Source organism: Callorhinchus milii, unplaced genomic scaffold (genome assembly GCF_018977255.1).
Source record: "Callorhinchus milii isolate IMCB2004 unplaced genomic scaffold, IMCB_Cmil_1.0 Scaffold32, whole genome shotgun sequence".
Lineage (NCBI taxonomy): Eukaryota > Metazoa > Chordata > Chondrichthyes > Chimaeriformes > Callorhinchidae > Callorhinchus > Callorhinchus milii.
In genome coordinates, this window is record NW_024704773.1 from 1768456 (window position 1) to 1785445 (window position 16990).

Consider the following 16990-nt stretch of genomic DNA (forward strand, 5'->3'; position numbering starts at 1 on the left):
CAACCTTTGGGCAATGTAATAACCACTGGAAACAGCGCTGGTGCATCCACAACCTGTTGAGTCAACCTGCTCCTGTTGTTAATTACAATGCGCAGGAGTTCGGAGCTGGGTCAGTTACATTCAGACTTTGTTTCAAGTTGACTGATCTCTAACAATCCGAGTTAAATGGCCAAGCTTCCCATTCTCTTCTTGAAAATGAGCTAGAACGGGAAAGGATGAGACTGTTCTCTGACAGGGACAAGGGATTAAAGAACTATGTGTTCCAGTTATGCCACTTTGATCAATGCATAATAATGTTGCATAATAATAATTAAGGGTACTCCCTCATCGGCCTTCCCAACTCTTCCCTTCACAAGCTGCAGATCATCCAAAATTCTGCAGTTCATGTACTCTCACGCACCAGGCTTCGTGACCTCATCACTCCAATCCTCGCCCGACTCCACTGGTTCCCCATTCCCCAGAGGATCGAGTTCAAGATCCTCATCCTCACTTTCAAGGTCATCCATGGCCTTGCCCACTCCTACCTGTCTGACCTGCTGACTCCCTACCAACCTGCTCGCTCCCTCCGTTCAGCGGGCTCTGGTCTGCTCCACGTCTCCCACCCGACCCACCCTACCATTGGTGGCCGAGCTTTCAGCCTCTCTGCCCCCACACTCTGGAACTCCATTCCACGGTCCCTTTGCCTCGCTTCCTCCCTTGCCTCCTTCAAGGTTAGTCTCGATATCCTTCTCTTCGATCGTGTCTTTGGTAGCCCTCCCACCTCTCTGCCTTCCCTAACCCCTACCCCACCACTCCCCTATGCTCGGGCCCCGACACCTAACTGTTCAGCGCTTTGGGAACGTGCTCCCGACGTGAAAGTAGCCCTCCCACCTCTCTGCCTTCCCTAACCCCTACCCCACGACTCCCCTATGCTCGGGCCCCGACACCTAACTGTTCAGCGCTTTGGGAACGTGCTCCCGATGTGAAAGGTGCTCTATAAATGTAATTCTGTTGTTGTTGTGATGTGGTTTGTACATGAAATAACATTGGATGGCTATGATTGAAAGCGTTTTGAATAGATTTGCAAATTAAATATATAACGGTGCAGCACAGAAACTCATCAATACAACTGATGTTTTAATATTCCTCTTATCAAGCATCTGTCTGATTCCTTAAAGAATTTATAGATCCTGCCTCAACTACTGTGTGTGGCAGAGAATCTATATTCCAACCATTTTCTTGGAAATAATTGTCTCGAACCTCCCATTTAATTATTTTTGTGGTATATTGCAAATTGTGCACCAAATGTCATTACTTGATCCTCTGTACATCACAAAGCTGTGGTTCCTGCTATTCCTTAAATAGTCTCCAAAAGCAACAGGACTATGAAGTGATTACCCTGAATGTGATTTTCTGTTGCTGATCACTTTCCAAGAAAGAACACAAGCTAAACAAGCTAGTGAGCCCAATCAGAATGTTAAAAAGGCAATCTAAAAACAGCCAATACGAGGAATGTGATGAGGATAACCTTGGTTGCTACCCAACTGTCTTCTCAATAGGAGGCTCTCATGAGATAGTTGTTTTCATGAGGATCCACATGCACATTTCTGTTGCCTGAGTTGAGCCAAGAAAAAACAGCAAGGCATATGGCTTGGCAAGATTAACACAAGAGAAAAATAAATAAAATATAATTATTAAATAATGATCTGTAATGTTATTTAGGATCTCTTCCTCAATGCCACAATTTCTACGGGGGTTCCTGAATTTCCAGAAAATTTGTCTCCAAATTCAAGCTGGTGTGAATCTGCCAAAATCAGTAGTGTTTTGATCTCCTGTGGTTTCTGTAGTTGTGTCATGTTTTCAATTAAAAATACTCACACTGGTTATATTAGCCAAATAATGTTACACAATTTGAATTGTTTCCTTATTCTTAGTTTGTTTTAGGTGAAAACAGGAAAAATTCTTTAGCCTGTTGGACAAACACAAACAGAATCCAGAAGTACTGGAACATCCTAAACTATACACACATTTACACTCTACAAACTTATTACCTGAGCGTAACAGGCCTCCTCTATCGCTAAGCCAGTCGCCAAGTCAACCTACAAAGAAAACAAATATTACTCAATAATCACATTTTATTACCTCACTTCCCATTTTAGTCGGAGAAATTGGATAGGTTCCATGCACATGGCCTGAAAGCTGGGAATCACCGGACCACTAATTTTTGGGGGCTATGGAGATTTTGCCCCTCCTCAGCAGATCAACACCGGAAAATAATTACTGAATTTAAAAAAAAGGGAACACTCTGAGGCCTAAAATGCACAAAATAAAATAGCCCTTGCTTCAGAAAGAAGTGGTGGATGCTGGAATCTGAAAAGAAAGTGATTACATAGAAGGCTATGCTACAAACTACAGTATACCCCACTATTTCATGCCCATCTCCTCATGCAGATCTTTAACTGATACCTACCAGTTTTGCAATCGAATCTCTGATCACAGTATGTAAGTTCATTAGCAATAATCAGCAAAGATCTGGCAAGCTATCAACTATAAGTAACACTGTTCAGAAAAGTAATTACTCAGCTGCTAAACACAATATGTGCCAAACAGAAGCTCTACCGCATTACAAATGCAGTCTATAATTAAAAGCTTTAATCATTCCGAAAGAAAACCCCCAACTTAAAAATAAGAAAACCATCGCGGTCTTACATGCAGTTTATAATTAGAAATTCCAAACGAGTTGACTAGAAATTGTGCAGATAAGCTGGAGATCCTGTTCCCAGAGTTGACATCCATGAAGCCATGCAGCGCATTCAACTGCTGATGAGTAGGATTGTAGCCTTATTCTGTGCATTTTGCAATCAAAGCCATGTTCCTGCTAACCAGCAATCAAACACTGTAAGCTCAAAGTTAATTATGAGACTCATTTTCACGAATATTAGCGATGAGAACAGTGTTGAGGGTTTCCGTCTCTCTCACAAATAGTTACACAACAACAACAACAAAATCATATTTATAGAGCGCCTTTCACGTTGGGAGGACGTCTCAAAGAGCTGAACGGTCAGGTGTCGGGGCCCAAGCATGGGGGAGGGGTGGGATAGGGGTGAGGGAAGGCAGAGGAGGAAGGTGGGGAAGGGAGACTAAACAAACGATCAAAGAGGAAGGTCTTGAGACCGGCCTTGAAGGAGGCAAGGGAGGGAGCGAGGGGAAGGGACCTTGGGATGGAGTACCAGAGTGTGGGGGCAGAGAGATGTGAGTCACGGAGCAGACCAGAGCCCGCTGAGCAGAGGGAGTGGGCAAGTTGGTAGGGAATCAGCAGGTCAGAGAGGTAGGAGGGGGCAAGGCCATGGATGGCCTTGAAAGTGAGGACGAGGATCTTGAACTTGATTCTCTGCGGGATGGGGGAGCCAGTGGAGTCGGGCGAGGGTTGGAGTGATGGGGTCACAGAGTCTGGCTAATTCCCATTCAATATTATAGGAATTTCTCAATTTAAACTACAGGCTAGAGACCCCATTATTATGTCAGAATACAGTTGTTGAAAGTAAGACATTCTGTATGTTGGAATGAAGGATGAGTCATTTTAAATAAATAAATGATAATTGTGTCTGAATCATAATAAAATACATTTGCAAGATTTGCACAGGTATAAAAAAAGCAGAGCAAGATTTACCTCTGTCCCTCGGTCGATGGCTTGCTTTGCCAGTCTCACTGCAATAGGCCCCTTAAGAGTGAGAAGAAAGGTAAATCATTGGCACAGGTTGTCACATACCAAAAATCTGAGACTGAGCTGCTTGCGAAGTTTTATCCCCACAAAAACTGCCATAAAAATCATTTTGTAAGGACTTTTTTTTAATAATAGTAATATTTTAGTTTTAGATTTGTTAAGACATTGTTTAAAGCCATTAAGTGGAATCCATGAAAAACTCCATAACTGAGTATACTGACTGGAAAGTAAACCCAGAACGACACTGTCTGATACATTAAGGTTTGTGAAGGATTCAGGACAGACAAAGAGCGTAATTAAAGCCTAGACCTTAAGAAACAGCTTGATACTGTAATGGGTATTCTGGAAAGATGATCAAAAACTTGATCCAAACCTCTCTTTGTGATTTTAAAGAGAGGGTTAACTCCAGATTCAACCTGGAGTTAGTAATCTTACCAAAGGGGAAGATGCTAAAGTCACTCCACAGGCATGACAGAAGTGAATAATACTGGCGGATTGTTGGAATTCAGCAAAACGATGTGTACATTTTGTTTTTTACATATGTGCACACAAAAGAATTTAATTCAAAACTGAACATTTAAATTGTTGTGAGCAGCCATCATGAGATAGCATTTTTTCCACAACACAAAGGTCAACATATTGTCTCATAATTTGAGTACAATGATCGATTATTATTGCACAAATGAATGTAAACTATTATATTATTATATTATAATTATTGTTATTATATAAACTGCACTGAAAGTCAGAAACAGCAGGAAGCCCAGTAATAAAAAGATTGCCTTCAAATGATATGTCTGTTAATCTTTGTTAAAATGAGCCCTCACCGTTCAAGAGAGTAATGCTTTTTAAATAATATTTTCTACAGTGCAGTACCCAATAAATGCATGTATCTGAAAGTATGTGCAATGAGAAAGAATGATTATTTATGAAATGTAATAAGTGTTGAATTTGCACATAGCAGAATGCTTACTACTTTACTTGTATTAAGTGGATTGTTGTCTAATTTCATGTTTCAAAAATATGCGCCTTCAACTCTGAAATGCATTAAGAGTCAATACATAAACTTTACTGTAATTTCAGTGTGCTTATCACAGTGCTATTATTTCACAGTTAATGTAAGTTTTTGACAGGATTCTGTTAATATAATGAAAGACCTAAGAGCATTTAGTAGCATAATGAATGGTGGTATGCAAAAAATAGTGACCCACCAACAGCAGAGTAGTATTTTAATTTGGTGTTTAACATGGGAAAGAGCAAGTAATGTTTTCAGAGCTGCAATAGTCTTCTCTCATTTCTTCCATGACACACAGGCATTAGCCTGATGGTACACACTGCAGCCCTTTGGAGCAAGGGTCAGTGAACCCATTTAACTATTAACTGCTACATAGTCTTGCTCTGTACTCTAATGTGACAAGCATAAAAGCATTCACATAAAACTCCCCAGTGTAAATTCCTTCATACTACACTGTACAAAATTACTTATAATATTAGTAATAGGAATTGTTCCAGCAGAAATATGGATTCTATCCTTGGCATTGCCACAAAGTTATTCCTTAGAAGTATCCCATATTATTACACATGAAAAAAACATTATTGGTAACACAAATCTTATAAAAATGCAAAGCTTTGGTAGGCTAATGCATGAAACCTGAAAACAATCAACGGTGACAAATTCCATCTGATAATCTACCTTTGTCAAACAAAATCACACAAAACTACAAGGCTCTTCTCATCTTCCTCACTCATACACACAAATAGTCTGCAGTGCAACAGGTTACACATCAAACAGCTTACATTTATCTAGCATCTTTCAAATTGGGAGGGCAGTTTAAATTGCTTCACATTGAGATGGAGCTGAGGAGATAGTGTTAGAAAGGTGTCTGAAAAGTGGAGAGTACAAGGCAAGGAGAAGACACTCTGAGATGGAGTTCCATAGAGGGGGAATGCTTTTAGAATGTCTGAAAGCTCGTCCACCAATTGTGGGGCGAAGTGGGATGGAGACATGAACCAGGTCTGTGTTTGCTAAAAGCTGATACAACACGTAAAAGCCAAATGCAACAAAAGCAAATTCTGAAAAAAATAGGTGTTACTCTCCTTTTATTTAACTTTGTACTTACCCCCAAAACATCAGATGTGAAATGATTGTACATTGTTTCAGTGGAAATGTAAGAATGTGGTTCTTTCAGGGATATGGATTCCTGACAGCTTTTGTAATAATTATAATAATAATCCTTGCATTTGATTTAATAATAATAATCCTTGCATTTAATATAGCGCTTTTCACGTCTTTTCAAAGTGCTTCTGTGAAACCGCTTCACAGAATATGCTGTAAATTGAATTGACTGTATATATTTGTGGGTGAAACGTGGCAGCCAATTGAAAATGATTGAAAATGACCAATTTATTGTTGTTTTTGTTTTTTGGCGGGATTATTATGAGGGGTGTGGAGTAAGGAAAGTTGCCCAACGTTTCGCCCTGCCTGGAATTGAACCCAGGTGTCTCGCTTGCAAGGCGAGTGCTCTAACCACTGAGCTACAGGACTCCAAGTGGAGTTAGAGAGTGATACTAGTCCACTTCGGTGTTTATACTCCATACAAGCCCCCACTACCCCCTCACTCGCATACACAACAAGTTTTCTGTTAAATACTGTACATTGAAGCGATTTACTTCACCCATGAATGCAATACAGACAGAATATCAGTGTCTACTTGTCAATGTCAGAAAGAATAATATCGACTTGTCGAGTAACACTGGCAGTGAGAGAGGCCATTTAGTCACCTTGCATTCCATCGAGAACGTCAGAGAGAGAGAATTACACAGCGAGCTTCTGACAACATATAGCGTCTTATGACATCTTATAGATGTCTCAAAGCGCTTCACAGAATGTAGTGTAAAGCGAATTGACTGTATATTTTGTGGGGCAAACGTGGCAGCCAATTGCGCACAGCAGTGACCCACAAACAGTCATGGATTGAGTGACCAATTTATTATCATTANTTTTTTTGAAGGAATCATTACCACTGGAAAAGTGATCCACCAATCGACTAACAACCGGGTTCCTACTTATTGCTAAGTAGACAGAGGCGTGTGGAATAAGGAAACTTGCCCAACATATCTCCCTGCTGGGAATTGAACCCGGTCTCTCGCTTGCGAGGTGAGCACTCTAATCACTAAGCTACAGGACTCCACGTACTATCTTATAAACTTATCAAGGCAAAACATTAGAATAGAGACTGTACCTGTAGTATAAATTCTTTTGCTAGGGCTAAGGCCCTCTGATAGGCTGCGTCCCCGGCTTCATTCTGCTCCACAACGTGACTAACCAGACCAATTGCTTTTGCTTCAGTGCCGTCAAGTACTCTTCCAGAGAAGATAAGTTCCTTTGCTAGAGATATTCCCACAACTCGGGGGAGACGCTGTGTGCCACCTATATTGGAGAACAGCATATATCGTGAAACACTTTCCTATTTTTCAATAACTATCAATGCATAACTTTTAATTTTCACCATCATTTAATCCACAAAAGGGTATTGTCGTCCAATCCCCCCATCCGAGCATGGGATAACCAATTCTAATTGAACCATTCCATACCCTCCCTGCTCCGCTCCTTACCCTCCCTGTTCCACTCCACACTTTTCCTGCTTCACTCCATCCCAACAACAACTTGCATTTATATAGCGCCCTTCATGCCAGACGCAATACCTTCCCTGTCCACTGCACACACTTCCCTGCTCTTTTCCCCAAACTTTATTTACTTTGCATCTCTCCAAATACTGATCCAATTCCTTTTTAAATATGATTTTACCTTCAGCAGCTACTTGTGGAAAGCATTCCATGTTGCATAGATAATTTTCTGTCATCTCTATTAACTTATCAAGTGATAGTCCTGAGTTCATGCCCCTGTGTTACCAATTTGCCAAGCAATGGGAATAATCTTTCACTATTTATCCTCTCTAATAAAATCAAAAATCTTATGGGCGTTCCAACATGGTCAACTGGTCAACATCCGAAATCAGCTGCAGTACAAAACCAATTGATAGAGCTGCCAATACATTGATTTGATTTCTAAAAATATATCCTACACATGGCTGAGAATCGATTTGATGCATTTTAAACCTAATTTACATTGCACTTTCATCATTGATTTCATATAAAACAACATTAAATCAACATGAAAATGTTGATTCGATGCTGGCACTGCAGTTTGAATGAAGAATAACTGACTGATGCAGTTATATTGACAAATTTGTGTGTGTTGGTGTTATAAGAGGTCAAAACACTTGCAAATAAGTCATGAGAAATGGCAGGTGTCAACTAATGTCACATTATGACATGTTGGCACACTGGGACTCACTAAATAAAATATGAGATTTCCATAATAAAAAGACAATGCTTTGGATGAGTCATGTATCAATTCCTTTGAAACCATACATATTAAATTATCCTTATTTCAGGGCAAGTTAAAAAAGCAAAGCAGTACAAAACAAAGCAGTTGTGAAAAAAAAGTTTGAGTGGGATGTAGCAGCTTCAGTGCAACACAGGACCTTTGTAGCAGGTAGAACACCAAAAATCTCTTTCTATTTGTAGTAATTATAATAATTTGCTATGCCAAGAGAACGGTTGCATATCAATGACAGAACTTTGTTGGAATAGGTGCTTCATTTGTAGTACTAGTACTTTATAAAATAAGGGCAATTATACATGCTGGTACTTGTAGGACAAAGTGCTGCCCTAACATACACATTAAAACTCCTGTATTATTTCTGTTTATTATTTTTGCAAGTTGTCCCTATTGTATTAGTTTCCGTGACAAAGTAGGAGAGCTGGCCCGCTCCAGCCACTTACAGTATGGTCAGTGTTGCCTCTGGTCAACAAACAATCAGGAATTATAGTTAGAGTTATGGAAAGAACATCACTGATCTCAAAGTATGCAAACTCCCCGCTTGTCGGCCTCCCCAACTCCTCCCTTCATAGACTGCAGATCATCCAGAACTCTGCAGCCCGGGTCCTCACCTGCACTAGGCTCCACGACCCTATCACCCCCATCCTCGCCCGACTCCACTGGCTTCCCATCACACAGAGGATACAGTTCAAGATCCTGGTTCTCACCTTCAAAGCCCTCATGGCCTTGCTATCCCCTACCTCTGCATTCTTCTAAGCCCCTACCAACCTGTCCACTCCCTCCGATCAGCGGGCTCTGGCCTGCTTCATGTCCCCTGCCTCGCTCGCCCCACCATTGGTGGGCCTTCAACCTTTCTGCTATGGAACTCCATTCCACATTCAAAACCCTCCTCTTCGATTGAGCCTTTAGCCTGCTCTCCACCCTCCCTGATCCCAATCCTCAGCTCGGGTACAAATCCCTGACTGTTTAGCGCCTTGCGACGTCCTCCTGACGTGAAAGGCGTTATACACATGTAATTTGTATTATATTTTCTATCAATCCCTTCCAGGGTTAGGGAGGATAAAACCAATCAGATTCTTGCTTCTTGCCCCCCTTCAATAGCCTGCACATGGTAGTACATAGTACTGGTAGTCAGCACTGTATACAGTCAAAGCTGTTAAAGCAACCACCTCCATTCAGCAACCAGGCTTGTCGTTGATGCCCTCTAAAAGAGAACTAGCTGCCATAGAATCACACACCAGCAAGAGGAAACTGGAGACCTGCAGAGAGGCGGGTGCCAATTGGAAGAAAATAGTTGGAGGCTCTAAATATTAAAAATAAACAAACCATATCTCCTCACCCATAACACAGTTCATTAGCATTCTGGTTAAACTGACTCACACACACAGGTTAGTCTGGACCTGAAATTGGCAGCTTCTGGGAAGCAGTCAACCCAGTGAAATACCATCTGCTGCACCTGTTCATACTGTTACCACATTGGCTCACCTACTGTCTCAAGTTGAAAAACAGATTGATGTTACCAACTATATAGGTGATAGTGAACAACAAAGACAGCAGCCCAGCTCACCAGGGACTGGGGGGTCGCAGGTGAAAGGGGAGAATGGGTCTTGCCGCTCTTCTGGGCCACACGTTGAACGCGAGTTCAAGCTGGCGGGAGCAGACAGATGGATTTTAAACATCCCTGTGCAGGGGCGTTCTCTCTGAGATACCCTACTGGTCCGGAGATTGATCACAGGCTTTCTGGACAAGATCAGATTCAGGATCTTGAGATTTGGGGCATAAAAATCCCGGGATTCCGAAAGAGCATAGGGTTTGCAACCCCTGCCTGGGGCTGCTTCAGCATGTTCCTTGCACCCGATCAAAGGTAACTTAGGTTGATTTCATGCCTGCTTTGATTCAGATCCAAGGCAGTGAATTCCACACTAAAATACAGTGAAACCTGTCTGCAGCAAACCTTGCTTAGAGGCCTCTTAACCTTTATATTAGGGTGAGGCTGGGTAAGGGTTCATTGGTGTGTGAATCCTCTCACACACCAACGTTGGCTATTCCAAGGTGATTGTTAATAGGGAGTAGCTCCTGAATGGAGGTGGTGGCTTGAACAGATTTGACTGTATACAGTACTGAGCACTGCAACTCTTCACGACATTCATACCATGCACTGCATCTCATTATATCACAAACTGCATCCCTTAAGACTGTTACTAAAAGCATATGGGATCCTTGGCTTTATAAATAGAGGCATAGAGTACAAAAGCAAGGAAGTTCTGCTCCACCTTTAAAAGTCACTGGTCAGGCCTCAGCTGGAGTATTGCGTCCAATTCTGGGCACTACACTTTAGGAAGGATATCAAGACCCTGGAGTAGGGTGCAGAGGAGATTTACCAGAATGGTACCAGGGATGAGGCACTTTAGTTATGTGCAGAGACTAGAGAAGCTGGGATTGTTCTCCTTAGAGCAGAGAAGGCTAAGGGGAGATTTAATAGAGGTGTTTAAAATTCTGAAAGTTTTTTTTTGATTGAGTAGATAGGGAGAAACTGTTTCCTCTGGCAGGTGGGTCCGCAACCAGGAAACGAGATAATTGGTAAAAGAACCAGAGGCGCGTGAGCAGAAGTTTTTTTTACACAGAGAATTGTTATACTCTGGAATGCACTGCCTGAAAGGGTGGTGGAAACAGATTTAATAACAACTATCAAAAGGGAGTTGGATAGGTACAAAGGAAACATTTGCAAGGATATGGGGAAAGAGCGAGGGAGTGGGACTGATTGAGTAACTCTTCCAAAGAGCCAGCACAGGTAAGATGGGCCAAAAATGGCCTCCTGCTTGCTGTAATATTCTATGATTGACAGCTCACCTCCAATTCCCAGTTGCACAATAGACCAGCAGTGGGTGACACTGAACAACAAACGTACCAGACTGGATTGACCTGAGGTTGCATGAGCTATTCGTCATAAACTAAATGCATCTGCTTGCATAACAGTAATGTATCAGTATAATAAGATATGGACACTAATGACCTCTGCAGTAACAAGCATTCTCTTTCATCCTTCACTCATATTGAAAGATTCGGACCATTTCCAACTGGTGAGCTGGTCAATCTACCCTCTGAGTGATCCCAACCCACAAATTAATTGCAACATGTGCAATAAAGTATAACGTTCATAGCTTATTGATTTTGAAACTGTAATTTGCAACCCTGTCACCAACTTACTGAGCTCTGTTCAACAAAACAGAGTTCTCCTTTCATTTTCATGAACAGGATTTAGCCGTTAGAATATTAGCAAATAGTCAGCTGATTTAATTATAGGTCAGACTCGAGTCGCCTAACTGGCACCAAGAAAAGTCAAATCTGTACAATCATTTTAAAACACTTCTGTAAACAGAAATGAGAATCATTGTCATGGTAACAATTTAAATTTAAGTTTAAACTAGCATCGGTTGACCAAGTTTCATCTTTAAATTGCATTCTTTTGATAGGAACGTTGGTTCAAATGTCAATGTTCAAGGTGTCCTGAATTTACCGTGACTTTTAATTGCAATTGTGAGATAACTGTACCAAGAAATGTTTATGTACAAATTTACTCAGCTGATGAGAATGTCACAATGAGTCATGAGGCAATGTTATTACATAACTTGTGAAGAAAAATAGCACCACTCTCATTCCAGTAAATTCTGAAACTCCAAAGAACCAACAGAGTTCAGCTCATGATCACATTTTGATTTGCTTGGAAATTAAATTCTGATTTTCGTCCTTTTTTTGCTCAAGGCTATAACACTCGCTGATGGTCCTGTTCCAAGGGCACCAGCATGCTCAAGTGGTCACTCTTTATTTGCAAGCTTATTGAAGTTTGGCAGGCCTTTGGGCTATCACAGTTGAACGCAGACCTGACCTCACCCAACAGTTTTACATGCAGCTTCTTGCTAGGTTCCCTGGAGAACAACCAAGAGCAGGTACCCTCATCAATTTCTTCGCTCCCTAGTCAAGGAACATAAAGGCCAAATTTAGGTTCTACACTTCAGCCCAGATGAGATCAGAAAATTCAAACCAGGGAATGAAGCAGAGATTTTACTGGTTTGTAAGAATTAGTTGTGCAGTATACAGTACTGTAACTTTATCCACTGAACCATCAAAAAAAAGCTCATTAAACATATTACAAAAATTATGTAAGTATAAGAAACAACATAACAAAAAACGTATTTCTTTGCAACATCGGATTTGATCCTTTATTTGCAATTTCTGGTTGTGAATATCAGAAGATGTTGCAATGTTCACAAAACACCTAATTTGCAAATACTATAATAATAATCCTTGCATTTGATATAGCGCCTTAGCACATTGTTGAGACGTCTCAAAGTGCTTCACAGAATATATTGTAAGCCCCTTGGGATGTCCTCTTGAAGTGAAAGGCGCTATACAAATGTAATCTTGTTGTTGCTGTTGTAAAGTAAATTGACTATATTTTTGTGGGCGAAACGCGACAGCAATGTCGAACAGTCGTGGATCGAATAATCATAATTTTTTTTCAAGGGATTATTAACCCCAGAAAGTGATCCACCAATCGACTAACAACTGTGTTCCTATTTACTGCTAGGTAAACAGGTATGTGGAGTAAGGAAACTTGCCTAAGATTTCGCCCTGCCCAGGAGTCGAACCCAGGTCCTCTCCTTGCAAGCCGAGTGCTCTAACCAATACCCTACAGCACTCCACATACTGAAAGCATCCAGAGTGTAAAAACAAAACCGGAGAGCAAAGAGTTAGAATAACTGAGTTAGTATATCTCAGCCTGGGTAGCAGAGGCTGCTTTAACTGGCCTTAACATTCTAGGGCTATGAGAGCCTACAGGAAACCAGCTTTAAGTTTAAAACTGAATTTAAGAATTGTCCACAATTTACACACTTTGAAATGCTAAGAAACTAGTCTAAATCTAGTCCCAGGTGGAATTCCTCTCTCATGAAGTTAAAAAGCCGCACTGGCGTATAGAAAAAAAGTTGTGTTTAAAAAACATGCAGTGATCCTGTGTTGAATAACAAACCACCAAAATTGTACAAACAGCGATGAAGTGAATGATCAATTTTATCTGGAGGAATGTCGGCCAGGACCCTGGGAGAAATTCTCTTCTATAATTATTACATCACATACCACGCATTCCCCAATTTCTGCAATATTACTTTCTGGTAAATCTGGAAGTCGACTTACAGGAACCTACCAAACCACAGATTTGCAATTGCTTACCGCATGAAAGAATCGTGACTAGATATTTTGCCAGAGAGCGAACAATAGTCCAGGAACTTTAATACTTTTCATTAATGAGATGGTTATTAAAAATTGGACGTAAATTCATGAAATTAAATGGCACCACTTATTTTAGGAGCTAACGCTACTGGGTGCTTCATATCAAAATTGTAATTTTACAGAGCAGGGTGATCCAACCTTTGAGCTGCCGTGAGCCAGAATCCCTATTTGAGTAAGGGCTGCATAAGCAATATTTTGTGTTTCCGTTCTAGAAACGTAACAAGATTTACACAGCACCCTTTTCACTTTGAAAGGACGTCTTAAAGCGCTCAACGCTGCCAGCTGGACACTGAACTGGGGGTTGGAGACAAGGGAGGTGGGATGGGGAGGGGAAAAGATGACCGAAAGCACAGTCAAAGAGTTAGGTTTTGAACTGCCTTGAAAAAGTGGGGGTGGGGGCACAACGATGACAACTTTTAACAGTAGAAAGTAGCTCTGGTTCTAAACACTGCACACTTTTATTTGGCAACTCGGCTTCCATCTTCTTTTACTGTAAACAGCTCTGCCATTTGTATACAGCTCCATTGTTGTCAGAGTTCAATGAAACTTTGCTTATGAGATCTGATGAACTATGTTAATAAACACCTCACATAATGTTGCTGGTTCAATATAGTTTCAACTTTGATCATTAACAGACCCAAACACACCAAGACATGGTTCCGCAACGTTTAAAAATAACCTTTTGTTTTAGACCTGAGAATTAAAATGCTTAGCTTCCAAGAACTAAATAGAGTAAATAATATAGAACGAATGTTATTTCAGGACATGATCCACACATTGTATTTTATAATGCATCATTTCAGAAGAGTAGTATATACAAAATGTTAAGCTGGACTGACTTGGTCTAAAATGAGGAAAATAAATAACAAACAAAAGGTGAGGACTAAAGAACTTCTGAAATTACACAGAAATTTCAAATTTAGCAACAAAAAAAGTATTCTATTTAGGATTCCTGACACTTTCATAAATGATTTTAAAGCATATAATATTTTTCAATTTTAGGTTCAGAAACAAAATGCATTGCACAAAGTAAGGTGCTTTAGATACAGGCGATTACATTCATTATCTTGCACAATATATTAGCATATACCATCCACAGAATAATAATCCTTGCATTTTTTTGGTATATGGCCTTATCACATCGGAAGAATGTCTCAAAGTGCTCCAAAACAATTACTGTGAAATGGTGTGGCTGTGGTCAAACATGGCAGCACAGTTGCGCACAGCAATGTCCCCCAAACAGCCATGGAGTTAGTGACCAATTTTATTTTATTCTGGGGATTGATGGCCAGAACACCGGGAGAAACTCTCTTCTCTTTTTGAATAGTGTCAATGGGGTCTTTAACACCCACCTGGACAGGTAAACAGGGCCTCAGTTTAACGTCTCATCCAGAGGAATGCACCTCCTACAATGAAATACACCCCCAGCACTGCATTGCAGTGTCAGCTTAGACTACAGGAGATCAAGATGGCACACGGGACAAACGGGAGGGGTTATATCCCAGGAAGAGTGTTCAGGCCTGAACAGTGTGGCGACTTTACACTATAGTTTTAATCGTGGACCATTTTCTGTCACAGTTATTAACACTTTATCAGTTAACTCCAGGCCACTCTGTACCGAGCAGGAGTTTCATTCTGCACCGCTGTAACCTGGTAGCACTTGTATATCTTACAAGACTTAGATGATCTGAACACACAAAATAAAGGAAATTTTCTTTGCTGGTCAGTTAAAGTATAATTTACAATCTAGTTGAATTATGGTGATTTTCTACAACTGTGTTAAGAGTATATGTATTCTTTTTGCCTTGCATTCTTTCTGCTTCATACTGATTGGAACATGCAACCTGGACTCTGATTAAAGAAGCCGACAAACAACTGAGGACACCTTTGCAGATCCACCAGAGATGCACTGTACTGTATCTGGTGGCAGGCAACACCTGAACAGTGCCTCTGGATGAAAATCCAACTCTTTCAGAACCACAATGCATATTTCTTCTGTTCTTTTCAGTGTTGAAATTGGGAAAATGGTCAAGATCAGCAACATAGCATTTGAGGGTGTCTACAATACTGTATAAAAATATCTGACTGAGGAGCTGGGTTGAGTCCCAGTTTCCCACTCCACAAGGCACCATATTACTACATCTGAACTATTATATATTTTAGGACAAATTCTTCTCAGGGTCAATTTAATGGCAGCTTTTTCTCATAATTGTAAACTATTGCAGTTCACACAGGAATGCTTACCACTGGGGACTGTAGCCATTAATCATCAGAGATTTTATCATTTATTATCCATCAGTTCCTTGGCAGTGCAAACTTAATAATCTAAGCTTTTCATGCAGGCCAAAAGTTTTAAATGCACTTTTCTAATAAGCGGGTTAAAAACAGATAATATGCCAATCCGCTAATAGATTTTATACATAGAAAATATATGCATAGAGTATCTAGGTTAAAAACTAACAATTCACTCACTTTTTGTTTGGATTGATGTATGTTGCAAAATGATAGCAGAGCAACTGTTAACTGTGAGATATGGTGCAGAAGAAATAGAGCAAAGAAACTGGCTTTTCGAATGTTCAAATACATGTTCAGGTTCATAAGAATGGATTGATTATTCAAACTGCATAATCCATCAGGGAGATAGATAGATACATGGAAAGTATGGGTATTTTAAAGGAATAGGGGGAAAAGGTGTGGAAAGGGGATTAAAAGATCCAACATGATCTAATGACAGAATAGACTTTAACAGGCCCCAAAAAATGAAGTTAAAAGCCACTCGAGCAGCTAGGATTCAAAACAGCTGGAGTAAAATTCAACATAGCACTAATTCAGCTCTGGAAGAAGAAACCAGAAATAAGAAGATACCTTAACCAGTCATTAAGTTCAAGAGAAAAAGATAGCATATCCCCCCAACCCACCCCCAAGTTCTATGAAGAATTAAGTTATTCTTCTCCAACTTAAAAGGTTTGAACCTAAATGTCTCCATTCACTAACATTTCATTGGAATACTACCATGTCTTGGAAGGAAGGGGGGGAAGGGGTGGAGAAGATAAATCTCTATCGCCTCTCTACCCACCTGGGACGATCAAATGAGGTGAAGGGTCAAAGAGACAGAAGCTTTTTTTTACACTGACTCTGCAAGTTCTGAATTTGCACTAAAACATGGACTAATACAAAAATAGCTGACTTCAAGAGTTCAAATGAAGTTTAAGAATCTGAATGCTCTGAAAATTAATAGTACTTTATTGAATTCAATGTTTTTTTTATTTCTCTGCTCCCACCACTACCATAATTGGAGAGTGGTACAAAGAGAAAAATAAGTTTTTTTCAACATTTAAGACTTTAACACAAATTCCTGCAGCTTGGTACTTAAACTGAAATTGACAGAAAAGATCAAAAGCAATTGTCAAAATTTATTTGTAGAAGAAAAATGTTTTTAAAGGTTCTTGTGCTCAATAAGGCTGCACGTTATCCCAAGGAATTTTGATTTTTTTAAAAAAATTGTGATTTTTTTGCTCTTTTACAATCACTGATTGAATAATGTTGTCTGCACGCATTTCAAAGAATCTATGCTAACACTCCAATGAAGTGCT

At 40.2% G+C, this 16990-nt stretch overlaps 1 protein-coding gene across 1 annotated transcript in view; it reads right to left on the reverse strand.

Annotated features, from left to right (window-relative positions):
- Positions 1 to 16990, reverse strand: part of auh (AU RNA binding protein/enoyl-CoA hydratase) — a 135756-nt gene that overhangs the window by 1325 nt on the left and 117441 nt on the right. The window contains exons 7-9 of the mRNA XM_007900031.2: positions 6946 to 7133; positions 3650 to 3700; positions 2031 to 2078 (exon numbers count right to left, since the gene is read on the reverse strand). Coding sequence (XP_007898222.2) covers positions 2031 to 2078; positions 3650 to 3700; positions 6946 to 7133 — 287 coding nt within the window. The remainder of the gene's footprint in view (positions 1 to 2030; positions 2079 to 3649; positions 3701 to 6945; positions 7134 to 16990) is intronic.